At 36.6% G+C, this 20,511-nt stretch overlaps 1 protein-coding gene across 4 annotated transcripts in view; it reads left to right on the top strand.

Annotated features, from left to right (window-relative positions):
- LOC145673729 (male abnormal protein mab-31-like) overlaps nt 1–20,261 on the top strand; it is an 86,946-nt gene extending 66,685 nt beyond the window's left edge. For 2 of the 4 annotated variants that reach the window (XM_081743460.1, XM_081743450.1), the window contains one exon: nt 17,064–20,261. In XM_081743460.1, coding sequence (XP_081599586.1) covers nt 17,064–18,236 — 1,173 coding nt within the window. In that variant the 3' untranslated portion in view covers nt 18,237–20,261. The remainder of the gene's footprint in view (nt 1–17,063) is intronic. The other 2 variants (XM_081743480.1, XM_081743471.1) reach the window with 1 other exon arrangement.
- Nucleotides 20,262–20,511: the final 250 nt, after the last annotated feature.

Below are 20,511 nucleotides of genomic sequence, written 5' to 3'. Positions count from 1 at the left end.
GGCTTCAGTTCTTCCAATGATTCTTTTATGTTTACGATGCATTTTGCCATGTCAAATTTCTTCCAGCATTTCATAACATTCATATCAGGATTACATTCCATATTATCCAATTTTGAAGGTTCGTCTAATGTAATAGAGCTTAAAGGCCTGGATTATTCCTTGGTCCATAGGTTGAAGCAAAGCCGTCATGTTGGGAGGTAAAAATGTCACTTTTATATTTGGATGCATAGTTTCAAGTTCGCGAGGATGACCTGGAGCATTGTCCAAAACTAGAACTGCTTTAAAGTCTAAATTATATATTTTTTTAATAAGTTTCAACTTCAGAAACAAAACAATTCCGGAACTAGTCACAAAAAATAGCGCTTGTAACCCACGCTTTCTTATTAGCACGCCAAAACACTGGCAGGTCGTTCTTGTTTTGATTTTTTAAAGCCTGAGGATTTAACGATCTGTAAAGCATCAGTGGTTTAATGACACAATCTCCAGATGCATTAGAACATAGCAGCAGTGTAACTCTATCCTTTGCTGCCTTAAATCCAGGAGCAGACTTTTCGCTTTTAGAAATGAATGTTTTGTTTGGCATTCTTTTCCAAAACAGTGCCTTTTCGTCTGCATTACATACTTGCTCAGGTTTGTATCCTCCATCAGCTACTAAGTTTGCAAATTCTTCTGGATATCGTTCTGCTGCAACAGTGTCTGCAGATGCAGCTTCTCCAACGATTTTAATGGTATGCAATGATTGTCTCACCTTAAATTTATTGAACCAACCTTTTGATGCTTGAAATCCTCCATCTGTACACTACAACTACCATCAGGTTCTTTAAAAAGCGTAAAGACGCTGCTTTGCCTTCTCCCGGACCATTGGACCTCTCAGGGGCACCGTTTTTTGGTTGCGGTCTTCGATCCATAATGACAACGCCACTTCCAGTTTTTCTATTGCTGGATCACGAACAATTTTCGCTGACAGTGAAGTTGAAGCTACAGACGACCTTATTTTATCTTCGGATTTTTTTTATCGATCTTAACAGTTGATTCGTTGACATTGAATGAGCGTGATATGGATGCAAACGACTCTCCAAGGCGTAAACGATCAAGCATTTCTATTTTCACTTTAAGCGGTAACATTTTTTTCGTGTCGAAACTTTTTTTTTTTTTAGTTGACATTACTGTATAAATTAGGAAGACAGCGGTAGAGACTTGTTACTCGATCACAATTTTTGTAACGAATGGAAAGACGAAACAATAAAACACGCAAAGCGACTCTTACCAAAGGACGGAACGTCTAATAATGTGGCGGCATTTAAAAATATACTTTATTCATTGAGTAATAAGGTTGCTTTCATTCTGTTTGTTTACATTCTCAAAAACACCGATCGCGGCGAAGGCGGCTTATGTCAAAGTCTGAACCAATGCAGCGGCGATATCATTTAACAACATACTTTAGGCAAAGTTGTAATAAGGTCTATTTTACATTTTATTAGTCCATTTGACGGCGTTTACAAAGGATATTGGGTTGGATACCTATTGGAATCTTTTTTATTATTATGTATGTATGTACTGATTAGATCCGCGAATAAAGAAATCTTTAGCCGCGAATATAGGAATTGGGTTGCATTTTTTTAATCCGCGAATAGTGAAAACGCGAATAAGGAGCTTTTACTGTATTTTAAAAAACTTGTATCCAAGGGCGCCAATCCTTGCCCCCCCCCCCCCAAAGCTCATGTGGGCCTCCGCATTGTATTTATGAATATACAAGATTTGGCATAATTTGAAATCAATTTTTCTTAAAATCTTCATCTGAATGACCTCCCCCCCCAAAGTTACAGAGAAATCGATGCCGTTGCTTGTACCTTTATTTATAATGACATGTCCCGGTGTCACTGTGGGCCAGGCCATGCCTGGATATAATAATAAAAAAAATGTACGGCAAAAATTGCAGAATACTTACAAAAATGAAAAAAAAAATCAATTCGAAGCAGCTTCAAACGTATTGTATATCTACAAAAAGAAACAACAGACATGGCTATCGAAACATCTGTGGAGTTTTCCCCCATTTGTACTGATACATGAAGAACTTTTTAACATCCCTCCTTGTTTTCTTTTGTTTTTGTTTTTTAACGATTTTGTTTGGTCAAAAAGTGTGTTTTTTCTTTCCAGCAGTTTTCTACATTTGCAAGAAAAGGTATTATTTTGCTTTAAAAGTATCCTCACATTAAGTAACAAAAGAGGAGCTGAGTATTTCAAATAGCAAAATGTGAGCTGCGTTCTGAATTATTATTATTATTATTATTATTATTATTATTATTATTATTATTATTATTATTATTATTATTAGTAGTAGTAGTAGTAGTAGTAGTAGTAGTAGTAGTAGTATTATTATTCTCTCAATTTTCTCAAAAATCTTAGAAACCACAATGAGTGTCCGGCTAGCATCCTTTTTACTTAAACATGATCTAATATCACACGAGCAACATGGCTTCCTACAAGGGAAATCAACGGAAACCGCAATATATAACTTCGTGGAAAGTGTACATAAAAGTTTAGATAGTAAGGAGAAATGTATAGGTGTTTTTCTGGATCTTTCGAAAGCATTTGACTTAGTGTCACATAGAAATCTTCTCTCAAAGCTACAAGATTACCGAATAAGAGGCATTGCATCCAAATGGTTTCAATCGTATCTGAAAAATCGGCAGCAAGTAGTAGAAATTACATACAATAACAGGGATACAAACCAAGCTACACACTACATATCAGAGAAACAAGAAATAGCATGTGGAGTGCCACAAGGATCCGTATTAGGGCCGCTATTATTTTTGATATATATTAACGACCTATCAAGTAATATTGCTCCAGCAGAAGCATCCCTTTATGCAGATGACGCTAATATTATAGTAAAAGGTAAAACAAATGAGGTTGTTGAAGGTAGTGCAAACGAAATCCTTTGTAACATCTCTCACTGGGTTAAAGAAAATAAGCTTAAATTAAATATTGAAAAGACACAAGCAATCAATTTTCATCACATGCGCAACAAACATGCACAGCCTAGGAACATTATAATTCAAAATAATTAAATAGAATATGTAAACTCAACTAAGTTCTTAGGAATTTGGATAGATAAAAATCTTTCTTGGGATGTGCAAATTACTAAGCTTAGTAAAAAATTAAACCAAATATATTTCGCAATTAAAGTTCTTAAAAATGTTTTAAGAGAGTCTACTTTAAAAACAAATTACTTTGGATTATTCCAATCGAATTTAACATATGGTATTATATTTTGGGGAAATACACACAAGGCCAAAGTCATCTTTACGATACAGAAACGAATAATAAGATTGATGGCAACTGCTAAACCAAAAGATCATTGCAAACCAATATTTAAAAAACTTCGTATACTTCCAGTACCCGGTTTGTATATTTTAAATCTATTGATATTTGTAAAGAAACACCTACAAGGTATCCAGTGGTGCCCACCCCCCCTTACGTCTATGACGCACCCCCCCAATTGTCTATCCGTAGGTGTTCTCCCATGAAAAAATCTTCTTTTCGATTAATTTTATCCCCCCCTCATCAACCATATTTATATAGATTTTAACCCCCCCAAATATTTCAATGACGCACTTTGCGTCATAGCCTTCCCATTGTGGGCACCCCTGAGGTATCCTTACGCGAGTAGAACAGCAACATGATCATGACACAAGAAACAAAGAAAATTTTTCTATTGTAGAACACAGAACAGTATTATATGAAAAAGGATGTAAATACGCGGGTATCATGCTTTACAATAAACTTCCGAAAGAAATAAAAACTCAGGACTCTGTTGCTAAATTTAAAAAAGAACTCTAGAAATATTTATTACAACATTGCTTTTACTCGGTAGAGGAATACATGAACTGCTAAGTAAATAGAAACGTTACAGGATGTACAGTAAATCAATGTCATTACTTGCTTTTAGCATTACATATTTTTTGGAGGGTTTCTAAATACACTGCAAGTAATAATTGCTAAGTTTATTTTTAACAATGATGTCATGTAAAATGTATAGTGTAATAAGATGTAAGAAGTAAGGCTTAATTACTAACCTAGTGTATGTAATTTTCACTATTATTGTTTCTTTTACTTTTGTATTCATATATAGGCCTAAATGACGTGTCCGCTTCATATGCATTGTATTACAGTGCTAAATGTATGAGAAAAGGACGAAATAAATACAATACAATACAATATTATTACTCTTTACTTCGAATACATTGTTGCCAACTGACAGTTTTTTGGACTTTAAAAAATTCAGGCACGCATTTTGGAGAAGTGTAGAGTTATGTAATGAAAATTATTTTCTTACGCAGTTGTACTGTGTGGACAGTTATCAACTGAATCCCACAACACTGAAATTTGAAGGCTTATCGGGACACAAGCAAATTTGTCAGTTAGGTAGTGAATTATTCCAGACACTCCAGCAAGGTTTTAAATATAAAACTTTATGGAAAGTGAAAGATGGTGGACAGATGTATAAAGTGATAAGATGAACGCTGGCTGAGATAACTCAAGGAGACCAGCGGTGAGTCACCATTGGCTACTTCAACTACAGAACAAGAAGTGAATCTCAGACTTCATCGGTCCATTGTTCTTAGTTCCATGAAAAAAGTCTCATTAGTAGAATATGCAAGTCTTACTGAGTACAACTGTAGCTAGTTACAGAGCGACCTACAAATTTGGTCTTTGGAGAAAGATTTATTGAATCATTAGCATTTGGATTCGAGCGGAGGGCCTGTCCTAATTCCAATGTCAAAGACATAAGTTACATGTACAGTCAGCCACATAAGTATATTCATCCCTGACTGCTGTAAGTCCATTAGATAGGGTCCAGTGCTTTTGCTGGTATCGCAAACGCCTGGACAGCTGCAACTCAACTCACCTAACATTTTAAGCAGGCGACGGCAGTTAGTAAACCTGTGGTCCACTATATCAGCAGGCTTCTGCTGTGCATTTGACCCCACAATAACATTACGATTTTCTTTAAAAACTAATACTTTGTCTTTGTTTTCTCTTCCCTTTTAACTAAATGCAGACTAAGCATTCCTTACACGCAGTCATCAGGTTGCTAATAGAGGAGCTCTATTCATTTCTTCGTTATTCTTATTTTAAAATTGTCGTTTGGAAAACTCTAACAAAGTATTCATACAGTATATTAGAAAACTTAGGCAAAACTGAATTTAGTAATGGTAAGGTAAGCAGTAAATGTTCCAGAGTACGCAATGGGGATTCAGGTTTTTACCCTCTTCAACAAGATGGTGTGGGAAAATAAAAATTTATTGTATTATATATTAATCACCCGTTCTAAAATTATACGAGATTTCGTGCTTGAACTCCCCTTTGGGTCAATCCATGCAAAGTGATCGAGAAAAGAAAAATTGCCGCTCGACCTTTTCAAAGGAAATCTAATTTCTTCATGAATGCTTATCCTATATCAGGATACTTCAAAACCACAAATAATTATTTTTTACAATATCCTATGGCGACACAAGACGCTGTCGCCATTTTGCGTTGGTTTTTTTTCGATTTTAGGTCTTTATGTTGTTTTGAATATCTCAGCATATATTTACCCTACCAAATTGAAAATTGCTGGACGTCTCCAACTCGTGCAAAGCTAAAGCTTTGATCTCTTAACATTTCTGCCTAAAACCACTTAAAGGGTGTGAAATCAGGACATACAGTAGCAACATTTTTGGACATTGAAGACATGTTTGGGAAGAGGAAACAACTGACGTAGAGGTCTGAATTTGTGTGTGCATGTAGTCCGGGGTCATAAGTTAATACACAAAATTTATAGACCTGTAGCTGCTCCCAAAGGCCTGTAAAAAATCGTTAAGTTGGGAAATATGCCAATTTGGCATGTTTCACTGTCCAATATCTCCAATGGGCCTGGATGAAGAAAATTGAAATTTTGCAAATGGTTAATCCTTTAGTATACCATAACACACAATAAAGCGCGTTTTGTGTTTTTTAGCAGAAGGAGGTCAAAGTATTAAGTAATGACGACATTCTAGGACGTGTTTTTTTTCTTCATGAATTCAACTGGAAATTTGTTGTAGTAGTAATCGCGTCACTTTAGGACACTTTTTGGCCCCTGGGTCCCTGCCTCAGGACCCATGGTCCCTGGCCCGGGGTCAATGACCTAGGGGTACCATGGCCCACCCCCTAAAATTTGGCAGGGGTACATAGGACCACCCCCAGGACCCATGGTCCCTGGCCCGGGTCAATGACCTAGGGGTACTTAGGACCACCCCCTCTAGAATTTGGCAGGGGTACATAGGAACCCCCCCTTAAATTTTGGAAATTGCCAAATCTAAAAATTTGGTGTGGTAGCCTAGGACCATAGTATGTACCTCTATTAGTATTGGGGGTCTATGTCGTTTCCTTTCATGGGTAAAAAATTGCCAAAAATTTAAATTTCGGAGGTTTTTGGCCTAATTTATTCCCTTTGATGGGGTATTATTATCCTATATGGTTATATGAGCATATACAGGGGTTCATTACCTTTCATAAGACATGGGTATATTGGTGCACCCCTTTAAATTTTTGGGAGGTGTACCTTGGCCCACCCCTTCAATTTTGGAAATTGCCCAATTTAAACATTTTGGTACAATAGTATAGAACCATAGTATGTATTACTATAAATTTGGGTGGTCCACTTCGTTCCCTTTCAGGTGTACAAAATTGCCAAATTTTAGTACAACCACATGTTTGGTTTTTGGCTCGTTTTATTCCCTTGGATGAGGTCCTATTACCTTATATAGTTATATGGATGTATACAGGTGTTTATTTCCTATTGTAAGACATAGGTACATTTGTGCACCCCTTTAAAAATTTGGCAGGGGTGCCTTGGCCCACCCCTTAAATTTGGAAATTGCCCAATTTAAACATTTGGTATAATAGTATAGAACCCTAATATAGATCACTATAAATTTCGGTGGTCTATTTCGTTCCCCTTTTAGGTGTATAAAATTGCCAAAATATAAACGTAAGCAATACGTTGTACCACGTGTTTGGTTTTGACCTAATTTATTTCCTTGGATGAGATCCTATTACCTTATATGGTTATATGGCCATGTATAGGAGTCCATTATCTATCATAAGACATAAGTACATTTGTGCACCCCCGGGAATGGTACCTTGGCCCGCCCCTTAAGTTTTAGAAATTGCCAAATTTAAACATTTGGTATCATAGTACTGGACCCTAATATATATTACTACAAATTTGGGTGGTCCACCTCGTTCTTTTTAGGGGCCATTTTGTTCCGCTTTAGGGGTGAACATGGATACCTTGGAATCGTCCCGAGTTTGATTCTTGGAAATGAATTTAACGTCCCCGCGAAAACGGTGAGAAATGATAGGACGAAACATGAACTTACTTGACTGAGGATTGAAGCAGGGCCCTCATACAGTAGAGACAAGCGCTGAGCGACCGTACACGTGTGTTGATTACTATGCAATGGTCCCGAGTTTGATTCTTGGTGCTAGTTTCAGGAAATGTTAACGTTCCCTTGAAACGATGAAATGAGAAAACATCATAAACTTACTTGCTTGCGGATTGAAGCAGAGACCTCACACATCAGAAAAAAAAACGCTGAGCCACCATGCCAACTTCAGTGCGAGCAGTTTTGCGTATGAAAAAAGAACATGATCAGATTATGTTACATTACTACATATTTCTGCCCGTTGTTAAGCATAGAAGTTTGTTATTGTGAAATTGCAGAATCTGCTTTTACTACATCATCATTTTTCTCAGCTGACGGACTTTTAAAGCTCAACTTTACATCTATGTCAAAGACAGTTTCATAACATATCGATGAGTGTTATATTTTTTCAATCAAGTTTAAGGAAAATGAATCACATTTTAGATGTGGTAATTTGAATGTCGTATTAAACTAACGAGTCAACGGTATGATGTCATGATCAAAATTGCGATACTAGATGTCGTAACAATTGATGTGTAAGGAGAAAAAACGTGAATAATGTCACAACCAATCAGATTGCTTCTTACATCACGTTTTGGCTCATGATACATGATGAAAGCTGTGTTTTCATTGGTTCTCCGTGATGTCATTGATTATTTTCATCGTTTCTGATTGGCTGATAGTGTTGTCACTTTATAGTTGAACCGTTTCAGACCTAAATAAAATTCTTAATTTCATTTTCAAATCCTACTTCCACGAAGATCTTGAATGAACGTAGGTGTACCTCTTGTGACAGCGTGACTTTACTCCGTTCCTTGAATTTGAGGTAAGTATCAACCGCGTTTCTTAATATCAATGGAGTGCTTTTGCATGAGGATAACATTGTTATCACTGTTTTATTTAGCATGAAATATTTAGCAAATGGAAGAATAACCCTCACTTACTTGACCGGGAATCCCACACATTAGAAGTAAGCACGAGAAATTTGTTGATTTTGGTTTAGCGTCCTTTCAGTAGTGGGGGGCTAGGAATACAGCTTAATGTTGAATTTGAGCGCATACTGGGTGTTGAACCCGGGCCACATCCACACATTAGAAGTAAGCACGAGAAATTTGTTGATTTTGGTTTAGCGTCCTTTCAGTAGTGGGGGGCTAGGAATACAGCTTAATGTTGAATCTGAGCGCATACTGGGTGTTGAACCCGGACCAGAGTTGCGTAACGCTAACCACTTAGCTCAGTTTCTGAAAGTTACCATTAACGTAAACAAAGAAACTACGCACGATTTTGTTCCCTACAACGTGAGACGTGGACTTGCAGTTTAATGTGGGATCTGATGTCCCGCCGAGAATCGAATTCGAGTCTTTCTTGCCTTAGCTCGAGAAAAGCAAGTGCATGAGATTTTGTTTTCGTTTCATGTTCGTTATACGTTTTAAAGTTCAGTGTCAGAGGAAAAATGCTTACTACAATGATTCTCTTAGCACGCTTAGAAAAACAATTTCATTCATTCTTTTTATCACTACAGAAAGTTAGGTCAGTTACATGTTGGTACCGGGTTTGATTTCCAGTATGACGACAATAAAAATTTTAACAGTAAAACTATTTGAGATATGATAATTCTTTTAGGATTGATCGTGTAGTCATTTTGATAACGTAGTGATCTCTGAATTCAATTTTAATTCGTGCTTTTTTTTTCTCTTTTCGTTTTAGATATTTGTTTTCTTTGCCTATTCCTTTTCTGCTTACCTTATCTTTTTTCCTATTTGAATATGGCTACTTCTGGCTTTACTGTCTTGCGAGAAATCAATAGACATTATCGGCGTTTTAATCTTGAAGGACGAATGCTGGAAATTCAAATTAATGCTCCGACCAGTGGCACCGATATTGTTGAATGGGTTCAGGCCTCCTTTCAACAGATGCTGGATTACTTATTGGAAAATGTCGACGAATTATCGATGGTTGGATTATCGATTTTATCTTATGATGAGAAGAACAAACCGTTTTATTTATCTTTTCGGCGTGCAAGTAATTTGACACTGGAGACTTTATGGGCTTCCTTTGATCGCATCCTTCAAAGTAACGATAGTTTTCTCATGAACGAACCGTTCATTGTACATTTTCATCATGTGGATGTGCCCCGTGGATTTGGGAGAATGCGTCGAGGTCTTTTATTAAACGACGAATTATTAAAGTGCAAGAAAGGCATTTTACGAGTGAAAAACACCGACAAGAAATGTTTGGCTTATGCGATTGTGATTGCTATTGGACTGAAGAAATATAAGGATACAAATAAAAAAGTTTACGATCAATATCGCAAACAGCGCAAGTGTGTTGTTCTCCCAGCCGTACATGAACTTTTATCCAGATCATCAGTGAATTTAGATCATGGAGGATCTGTGGAAGAATTGCGACAATTGCAACGCTACTTGACAAATTATAAACTTACCGTATACACCAGCTTTTCCGGAGAAGATATTCTGTATGAAGGGCCGGGTGGCGAAGACAAAATTCCAATCAATTTAATGTGCATCAATTCTCATTATGACATCATCACGTCATTAACGGCCGTTTTCTCTACTGTGTATTATTGTGTAGCATGCCACAAAAAATATGATCATCGTATTGCACACGTCAAGAACTGTTCGGCCATGTGTGAGAAATGTTTGCAGAAACCGCCATGCAGTAAGACCAATACGGAGAAGCAATGTCCAGAATGCAATCGTGAATTTTATGGTGAAACATGCTATACAAATCATCTGACTGTACCATATCATAAAGGCCAACCAATATGCAAGATGGTGAAACAGTGTGCCAAATGTCTACGCATTTATTCGTTTGTCCATACAGGGGAAAGACAACATGATTGTACAGATTATTTTTGTAATGTGTGCCATAAACACGTTACGTCTACCCACCAATGCTACATGAAGCCTGATACGACTCAAAACCTGGAGTTCCATCAGTGTTACATGCCAAGAAGGCTATGATTGTCTTCTATGATATCGAAGCCACACAGGATACTTTCTTCGATGAAGACACGTTCATTCATAAGCCCAATTTACTGGTGGCCCAACAAGTATGTTACAACTGTGTTCAAGATGAAGATATACATCATCCGTGTGAAGTTTGTGGACAGCGGAAACATATTTTTCAAGATGATCCGATCAATGCCTTTCTTGCGTATTTATGTCAACCACGACCCAACATCAAACTTATTGTATCTTTGGCACATAACTCTAAGGGATATGATGGTCATTTTATTATTAAATCTTTAGTGGAAGAACATGAATTGAAACCTACTTTGATATTGAACGGAGCAAAAATTTTAAGCATGAAAGTGAATCACTTATCGTTTATTGACTCCTTAAATTTCATGCCAATGGCTTTAAGTAAATTATCCAAGGCATTTCATTTACCAGCGACCAAGGGATATTTTCCGCACTTTTTTAATACTGCTGCAAATCAAACGTATGTGGGAAAATTACCGGACATCCATTATTATGGTGCAGATGAAATGAAAGTGGATGAACGAGAAAAATTCATGACATGGTATAACGAACACCAGAACGATACGTTTGTTTTCCAAGAAGAATTGGTGAACTATTGTGTCCAGGACGTCAACGTACTTCGAATGGCTTGTATATCTTTCATGACCACTTTTGAACAAGAAACTCACGTCAATCCTTTCCTGGAGGCTATCACTTTGGCGAGTGCGTGCAATTTAGTATTTCGACGAAATTTCTTAAAACCCAATACTATTAGCATTCTTCCTGCACGAGGATACCGTCACAGAAACAATCAGTCACGGATTGCTTTGCAGTGGCTTGCCTACATGGAAGAAAAAGAGGGTCATTCAATTCTACATGCAGCCAAAGGTAAAGAAGTTTATGTTGCTGGTTTTCATCTGGACGGCTACTACAAAGATCCCGACACTAAAGAGGAACACGTGTATGAATTTGAAGGCTGTAGATTCCATGGCTGTCCTCTATGTGTCCCTACAGGCCGTAATCAACCCATTTATGAGAACTCCGAAGAAACGATGAACTATCGCTACGAGAGAACACAGCGTAAAATCAAATTATTACGATCCATGGGATATAAAGTACATGAAATGTGGGAATGTGAATTTCGTCAAGTGTTAAAATTCAATCCAGCATTGGCCTCTTCTTTAAGCACACATCCTTATACTAATAAGACACCATTAAATCCAAGAGACAGCTTCTATGGTGGCCGTGTTAATGCCATTAAATTGTATCACGTCGCAAATGAAAATGAAGGCGAAGAAATAAAATTCTTGGATATCGTTTCCCTGTATCCTTATGTGAATAAATGTGGACGGTATCCAATAGGGCATCCACGAATATATCTACAGGGAGATCCAGAAATGCCGGCCATTCAAGATGTCAACGGATTGGTCAAGTTGAAGATTTTGCCTAGCAGAAATGTGTTTCATCCAGTGCTGCCATTTCGCTCAAATAAGAAGTTGTTGTTTCCACTTTGTGCTGCCTGTGCCACAGCATTAAATCAAGATTCTGAATGTACACATTTGGACAGTGAACGAAGTCTAACAGGAACGTGGGTGTCCTATGAAATTCAAAAAGCCATTGAACTTGGTTATCAAGTCATTGAAATTTACGAAATTTGGGATTACGACATCACCGTATATGATCCAGAAACCAAGACTGGCGGATTATTCAGCGAATACATTAACACATTTTTGAAATCGAAGCTGGAAGCTTCTGGATGGCCTGCCAATTGCGTCACCGAAGAAGAAAAGCAGCAGTATATTCAAGTGGTACAACAACGTGAAGGCATAACTTTGGATGCAGCAAATATAATTACAAATTCAGCACGTCGTAGTCTTGCAAAACTCTGTTTGAATGCCTTCTGGGGACGACTCGCTATAAGAGACAATTTCAGCCAAACGACCATCATTAACGACCCCAAAGAACTGTATCAGAAATTAACTGCTCCAGATATAAAAGTCAATCAAATTTTACCTGTTAATGATTCGTTGTTATACCTTTATTGGCAGTATGAAGATGATGTTCCAGTACAAAATCACAATGCTAATGTTGTCCTTGGAGCATTTACAACGTGTCAAGCTCGTCTGGAACTCTACAAATATTTAGAATTGCTGCAAGAAAGAGTACTATATTTCGATACAGATTCCGTGATATTCACGCAGCGACCATCACAGCCCACAATAGAACCAGAAGTATTTCTTGGTTCAATGTCAAATGAACTGGAATCAATTGGACCAAAAGCATACATTAAAAAATTCGTGTCTGGTGGCCCAAAACAATACGCCTTGGAAATCTACAACCCCGACACGAAATCAACCAGTTATGTATGCAAAATTCGTGGGTTTACACTCAATTATACTGCAAGTCAAAAGTTAAATTTCAATAGTCTGGAGCAAATGATCATAAATCAATCGAGTGAAAAGATCTCCATTAGCACGCCGCACAAAATTTTCAGAACCCACGATCATCATCTTGTCACAAAACCTGAAGAAAAGAAGTACAGTTTCAACTATAAAAAACGCCGATTAATACCAGACACATACGAGACATTGCCTTATGGGTATAAAAAAGCCAGAACAGAATAACAGCCATATTTTTCCCTAATCCCACCAACATCACCTTTCAAAGATGGCAAAGAATCAAGACGGTGCACGGGACATGCTTCAACGATGCACGAACGGAGACAAACTCAGATGACATCACCTTGCAGAAACCAGTGGAGAAAAAAAAAGGAATTCAGGTACGTCACATTTGCTTTTCTTTTCTCACCTCATTCTCTCTTGATCAGTTAGTTCGATGTTAATAATCTGTTTTTCTTCTTTCACAGGAAACAAAATAAATATTATCATGCATATTCATATGTTTTATTTTCTCTTTACAGAATTTGTACCCGTCATGGACACGTCTTCCTTTGAAGAAAAAAGAAATTCTGTATTCTGTTTTACATGCTAAAAATAAATGTACAAAAACATGATTCTGTGTTTTATTTCACATCCTAAAATCAAATTCTTTTCCTGTACTGCGATTTCAATTTCTTTTTTCTGAATCTGTTTACCGATAAAATAAAAATGTTTTATGAAAAAAAAAAATCAAACTAAATTTTTGTTTCAGAACTTTTTTTTCGTGTACGAAATAAAAAATTTTGTATAAAATAAAATTCTGTTTCAGAAAATTTTTTGTGTACGAAACAAAAAACTGATTCAGAAAATTTTTGTGTACGAAAAAAAATGTTTTCAGAAAATTTTTTGTGTACGAAAACAAAATTCTGTTTCAGAAATTTTTTGTGTACAAAACAAAACTGTTTCAGAAAATTTTTTTATGTACAATCAAAATTCTGTTTCAGAAAAAAATTTTGTGTACAAAACAAAAATCAGTTTTTCGTCACGAAACTGCTCCGACTAAATGAATCGATTCATTCTGATAGTGTTGGCAACACTGGAAAAATCTCGGTAAGTATCGCTCAGACACTGAGTTACAGCGAACACAACTAGATTCGAACCAACATCCTTAAATGTCTGATTCATCTCTAAATACAGCCAACTAAACAATAAGATTATGTGTATACGTTTAATGCCAATGCTTAGCACTGAGTCAGCAAAGGTTTTTTCTTCAAGGTCAAAGTCGCACACGAAGTAAAAAGATGACAACACAGATCTTCTATCTTTCTATTTGAAACATAAACCTAGTGTAAACTGCTCGCACTGAAATGTGTAATGTAACATAATCTGTTCGTCTTCTTTTCATACGCGAAACTGTTCGTACTGAATGGAGTACGGCGGCTCAGCGCTTGTCTCTAACAACTGAGGTTCCTGCTTCAATCCACAATGAAGTAAGTTCATGTTTCCTCCTATCATTTCTCATCATCGTTTCAAGGGGACGTTAACATTTCCTGAAACTAGCACCAAGAATCAAACTCGGGACCATTGCATAGTAATCAACACACGTGTACGATGGCTCAGCGCTTGTCTCTACTGTATGAGGTCCCTGCTTCAATCCTCAGTCAAGTAAGTTCATGTTTCGTCCTATCATTTCTCACCGTTTTCGCGGGAACGTTAAATTCAACATTTCCAAGAATCAAACTCGGGACGATTCCAAGGTATCCATGTTCACCCCTAAAGCGGAACAAAATGGCCCCTAAAAAGAACGAGGTGGACCACCCAAATTTGTAGTAATATATATTAGGGTCCAGTACTATGATACCAAATGTTTAAATTTGGCAATTTCTAAAACTTAAGGGGCGGGCCAAGGTACCATTCCCGGGGGTGCACAAATGTACTTATGTCTTATGATAGATAATGGACTCCTATACATGGCCATATAACCATATAAGGTAATAGGATCTCATCCAAGGAAATAAATTAGGTCAAAACCAAACACGTGGTACAACGTATTGCTTACGTTTATATTTTGGCAATTTTATACACCTAAAAGGGGAACGAAATAGACCACCGAAATTTATAGTGATCTATATTAGGGTTCTATACTATTATACCAAATGTTTAAATTGGGCAATTTCCAAATTTAAGGGGTGGGCCAAGGCACCCCTGCCAAATTTTTAAAGGGGTGCACAAATGTACCTATGTCTTACAATAGGAAATAAACACCTGTATACATCCATATAACTATATAAGGTAATAGGACATCATCCAAGGGAATAAAATAAGCCAAAAAACCAAACATGTGGTTGTACTAAAATTTGGCAATTTTGTACCCCTAAAAGGGAACGAAGTGGACCACCCAAATTTATAGTAATACATACTAGGGTTCTATACTATTATACCAAAATGTTTAAATTGGGCAATTTCCAAAATTTAAGGGATGGCCCAAGGCACCCCTGCCAAAATTTTTAAAGGGGTGCACAAATGTACCTATGTCTTACAATAGGAAATGAACACCTGTATACATCCATATAACTATATAAGGTAATAGGACCTCATCCAAGGGAATAAAACGAGCCAAAAACCAAACATGTGGTTGTACTAAAATTTGGCAATTTTGTACACCTGAAAGGGAACGAAGTGGACCACCCAAATTTATAGTAATACATACTATGGTTCTATACTATTGTACCAAAATGTTTAAATTGGGCAATTTCCAAAATTGAAGGGGTGGGCCAAGGTACACCTCCCAAAAATTTAAAGGGGTGCACCAATATACCCATGTCTTATGAAAGGTAATGAACCCCTGTATATGCTCATATAACCATATAGGATAATAATACCCCATCAAAGGGAATAAATTAGGTCAAAAACCTCCGAAATTTAAATTTTTGGCAATTTTTTACCCATGAAAGGAAACGACATAGACCCCCAATACTAATAGAGGTACATACTATGGTCCTAGGCTACCACACCAAATTTTTAGATTTGGCAATTTCCAAAATTTAAGGGGGGGTTCCTATGTACCCCTGCCAAATTCTAGAGGGGGTGGTCCTAAGTACCCCTAGGTCATTGACCCGGGCCAGGGACCATGGGTCCTGGGGGTGGTCCTATGTACCCCTGCCAAATTTTAGGGGGTGGGCCATGGTACCCCTAGGTTATTGACCCCGGGCCAGGGACCATGGGTCCTGAGGCAGGGACCCAGGGGCCAAAAAGTGTCCTAAAGTGACGCGATTACTACTGTTGTTGTGAAGTAAAATAAAGTAGGATGAATGGTTAGTCCAGTCAAGGCTCTGAAGCTCTTTTCTTTCCTCTAGTTGTAACACTGTCTTATCACACCGACAGCAGCACTAGTGAGGAATGCCGCTATCAGCAGAAGGCGAGGATAGTCAAAATGCACCCTTGACAAAAGAAAATGAAAGAAAGAAAGAAAAAATCCATAAGTACTCCTTGCTCTACTGCTTGGTGTAACAATGATATTCAATCATGTTTATTCTTTTAACTGTCAACTCATACAGGAGACTGTTGTCCTTTCGTTTAATCTGCATTCCCAAGTCAGTGAACACTTACTCGCTGTAAACACTAACTGCGGAATGTAGATCAAAGTGGTTTTAGGCAAAAATGTTAAGAGATCAAAGTTTTAGCTCTGCACGAGTTGGAGACGTCCAGTAAGTTTCAATTTTGTAGGACAAATACATGCTGAAATATTCAAAACAACTAAACGCCTAAAATCGAAAAAAAAAACGCAAAATGGCGGCAGCCTCTGTGTCGCCATGGAATGTTGTAAAAATAATTAATTGTGGTTTTGAAGTACCCTGATATAGGAAAACATTCATGAAATAATTAGATTTTTTTAAAAAGGTCGAGCGGCACATGCTTTATCACTTAGAATGGATTGACTCTTATAGGATTTTATTTAAATTCAATATTCTACTTTTTCAACTGATGTATATTTCCGCTTTAGAAGATTAAAGTAATTTTATTGTCAGGGAGTAAAATCGACTGATCCGTTGGATTTTTCATTGACAACCCCAATAGAAGTATTTTATGTTTATAGTGAAGTGAAGTGTTTTTGACCGTTTCGTCTGTAGACTGTATTAATACATACCGGTGCTAGTGATGGATATCACTGAAGTCATTATTTTGGTTTAAAGCTAGCATTTATTTATTTTTTTCCTGATAAACAGAAAATCTAATTTATGTTGCAGGTTCTTTTCGTCGGTACTACTGAAGGAAACACAGGGTTACCAGAAGAACATAATGGAGTTTTCAATTTACAAGTAAGAGATTGCCAGGACGTTGTTCTCCGTGAACACAGAGTAGTAACAATGGACGTGTTGCATCTTTTAACTATCCAAAATATTTCTTTCAAACCGGATTCTATACCAGAGTACACAATTCTTCAAATGGCAGATCGGTTATTGATTGAAAATGTATCTTACATAGATGTTATCCCTCCAACGAGTCTAAGCAAAGATATATCAATGTATTCTCTTGTATTTCGTCATGTGAACATAAACGAAATATACCCTGGTGCAGTATCATTAAAGCTTTCTGAAGCATTCATTTGGGATAAAGTTACTATTGATATAATATATCCTAATGCAGTGGTTCTAAATCTAGACAAAGGCTTCTTCCACATTACTAATTCTAACATCAACAATTTATTCGCCTTCGGTATCTATGCTGAAGCATCTCAAATTCAGTTGAGTGGAAATACAATAAGTACCATAGATATGAATGCTGTGAACATTACTGCTAATGAATTTAACTTCATAAATAACACGTGCAAGTCACGTATCATGCCACATGCATTTTCTGTTTCGTCTTCCATGATTAAATTCTCGGGAAATGTATTCGCGTTGTTACAAACACAGGCTCTGGAGAGAGTAGGCCCAGACTTGACAAAATCAACATTCCAGTATAGCTTCTGCAATAATTATATTAATGAAGCTGATCTGTTTTCTCTTCACATAAACATGGATGATGTCGAAAACGCGAACCTTTCTGAAGTGAACATCGTCGTAACTGGAAATACATTTAACTGTTCCTGCTCTGCTACTGGCTGGTTAAATTTTATTACAAAAGAATTTAATCTCCTTGATATAACAAAATTTTACTTACGGTTTTTTGAACATGATAATGTATGTGATGATAAATGTAAATTACCGCTTCAAGCCATCCATGATTTTCTCAATAGCCGAAACACAAGTGTGGAGCTACTTTGCAGAGAGAATGTGAATTTTGGAGATATATGTGATCTTTATGAAGAGATAACAACACAAGCAAGTGTCAAACCTGCAAATGGTTCTTCCAAATGTCTAAATAGTCCAGTGGGTTTTATAATGTCAATAATAGTGTTTTTTCTGTTGTGTTACTAGTTTTGATAACACAATCTTCCAAGACTGTGTATATAAACAAGGATGAAAAGTGAAACAAAGTGATAATTACACGACGTAGTTCATAAATGTTTTATCTTATGTTTATGTTAACTCTAAAACTAAAATGAGTTTGTATTGAAATGTTCACAAATTATAGTGAAGGAATATAAAATAGCCATTTAAGTTCTAGAGACCATAAGGTGTATGGTTATTTGTAGAAAGAGTGGTGGTGCGTGGATGGTTATTTTCTAGTACTATGAATCAGTGGTAGTGAAAGTTACCATGAATGCAATTTACAATGCTTTGTAATCAATATTTATGAAACGTTTTTCTTTTTAATATTGTGTATTGCAAGTGAGCATCACTATTCACATTTGTTTTCCAAAACTTAATTTTTATGTTCCAGGAGTACAATTATCCATAATTCATCACGTTATTGGACAATAGAGATACGATTTTGTAATTGCATAAAAAATGTAGCTGAGTTTAAAAGTCAACAAACAGATCAAGCTAGTCGTTCCAAATAATATTACGGTCATCCATCCAAGTGCAAAGCATACTTTTATAATGAATCTTATCAAGTTGGAATATGAAGTGTTTATGAAGAGTTAAAATACTGCTTATATATTTGTCAAAATTTTCTTGGGATTCATACATTCAATCTCTGTTATCTAAGTAATCACTATCTTTTTTTTTTTTTTTTTTTTTTAAATAATAATGCCAGTGCCTATAAGATCAACATTAGGTCATCAGAAAATAGTATTTAGGTTTACATCGTTATTGTCAAGTTGCTGTCACTACTATTTGCATTTCTATGTTTGCAATTTTTTTCTTGAAGTTATACTGCAATGGGTGCTGGTCATGTTTAGGCATACCATATTTTGCTAAATTTACAGATAAGATTCAGTACTTGCATGGAAAAACGGCCGGCGGAATATTCGTTATAGCGTACAAAAACTGTATTTTATGTTTACGGGTGTAGCGTTACTAGCGTTAAATAATAAGTGCTATTTGAAATCGTATCATTCCGAAAGCTCATGTGTTTTCATTACCCTTGCTCACGTGTATTCACACCGTCGTTCTGTGCCTGCTCCCTTATGGGGCGTTTACACTTGGTCGATTTAGTCGCACGACTAAATCGACTCGCTGCATTTGCCACTAAATCGAAGCAACTAGGCCGAATCAGATCGATGGATGTGTTCAATTATTTCAACCACAGAAAATAGAACGTCTTTTAATTCAGTTGCCAGTCGATTAGTCGCTTTCGATCAACAAGCGATTAAGTTGAATTCCCGTTTACACGGTCGATTAAGTTGAAAGTGACGTCAATTTAACTGAATCGAACGCAAATCGACTAAGTGTAAACTCCCCATTAGTACGCGCTACCTCGCGGGTCGACCATCTTCGTCCTGTCTTTGACTCGTGCTTTTTAGTGGCCATGTCACAGGTTCGTTTGTGTTTTTTGTACTGAAGTTTTTACAGTATATGTCCGGACGCTGTATTTATACACAAATCGTAAAAGAATTGTAAATTTTCAACAGATACTTCTTGTGGCCTTCAATTTCATATATGCTAAATGGAGTAATATGTCGCCCAGCGGAAATCTTGTGGAAGACGATAAGAAGGTAATTAGTGAATTATAATTTGTCAGTTATTTCGAGTGGGGTGCGTAAACTTGACCTGCACGTAGCAATGTTGTATAATATTTACTTCGAAAGACGTATATTGGAATATAAACGAACAAAATTCGATTAATGATTCCCAAATATAATTGAAGAATTTTTTTATTTATTACATGGAACAAAAACAAATGAATAGCAGTTAAAGTGAAACGTGTAAGTCCATTTACTTAATGTAATGTTCGAATTGAATAAAAATTGGACTATCAATAATGTAGTTATTTGCTATGTTATTGTAAAGTACATATTGATACCTTTACCATGAAGTGTGTGCATAGGAAAGTTCTTTATTAGGTAGACCTAGTGAATTGGTTTCCATTGTAATCAGTTATCTGCTTAATATAAAGCCACAGAATAACAATAATAACCATTATCTTATAGGGTCTACGAGGGCCACTATTTATACTGTATTTTAAGTCTTGGCAACACTGATTGTATTTAGGCGCCATATTTTGTTTGCATAAAAACGTTCGACATAGTTGACCATAACGTACTTCAAATGTTTTGTCAGTAGCTTTATTTGTGCTGTTTACGTTGACTTGAAAATTGCGTGACAACAGAAAAATGGAATTAACTCGTGGAAATTTTCGTGCGAT

Source organism: Thermobia domestica, chromosome 2 (assembly GCF_964235325.1).
Source record: "Thermobia domestica chromosome 2, izTheDome1.hap1.1, whole genome shotgun sequence".
Taxonomy (NCBI): domain Eukaryota; kingdom Metazoa; phylum Arthropoda; class Insecta; order Zygentoma; family Lepismatidae; genus Thermobia; species Thermobia domestica.
This window is presented reverse-complemented; position numbering and strand designations above follow the sequence as displayed.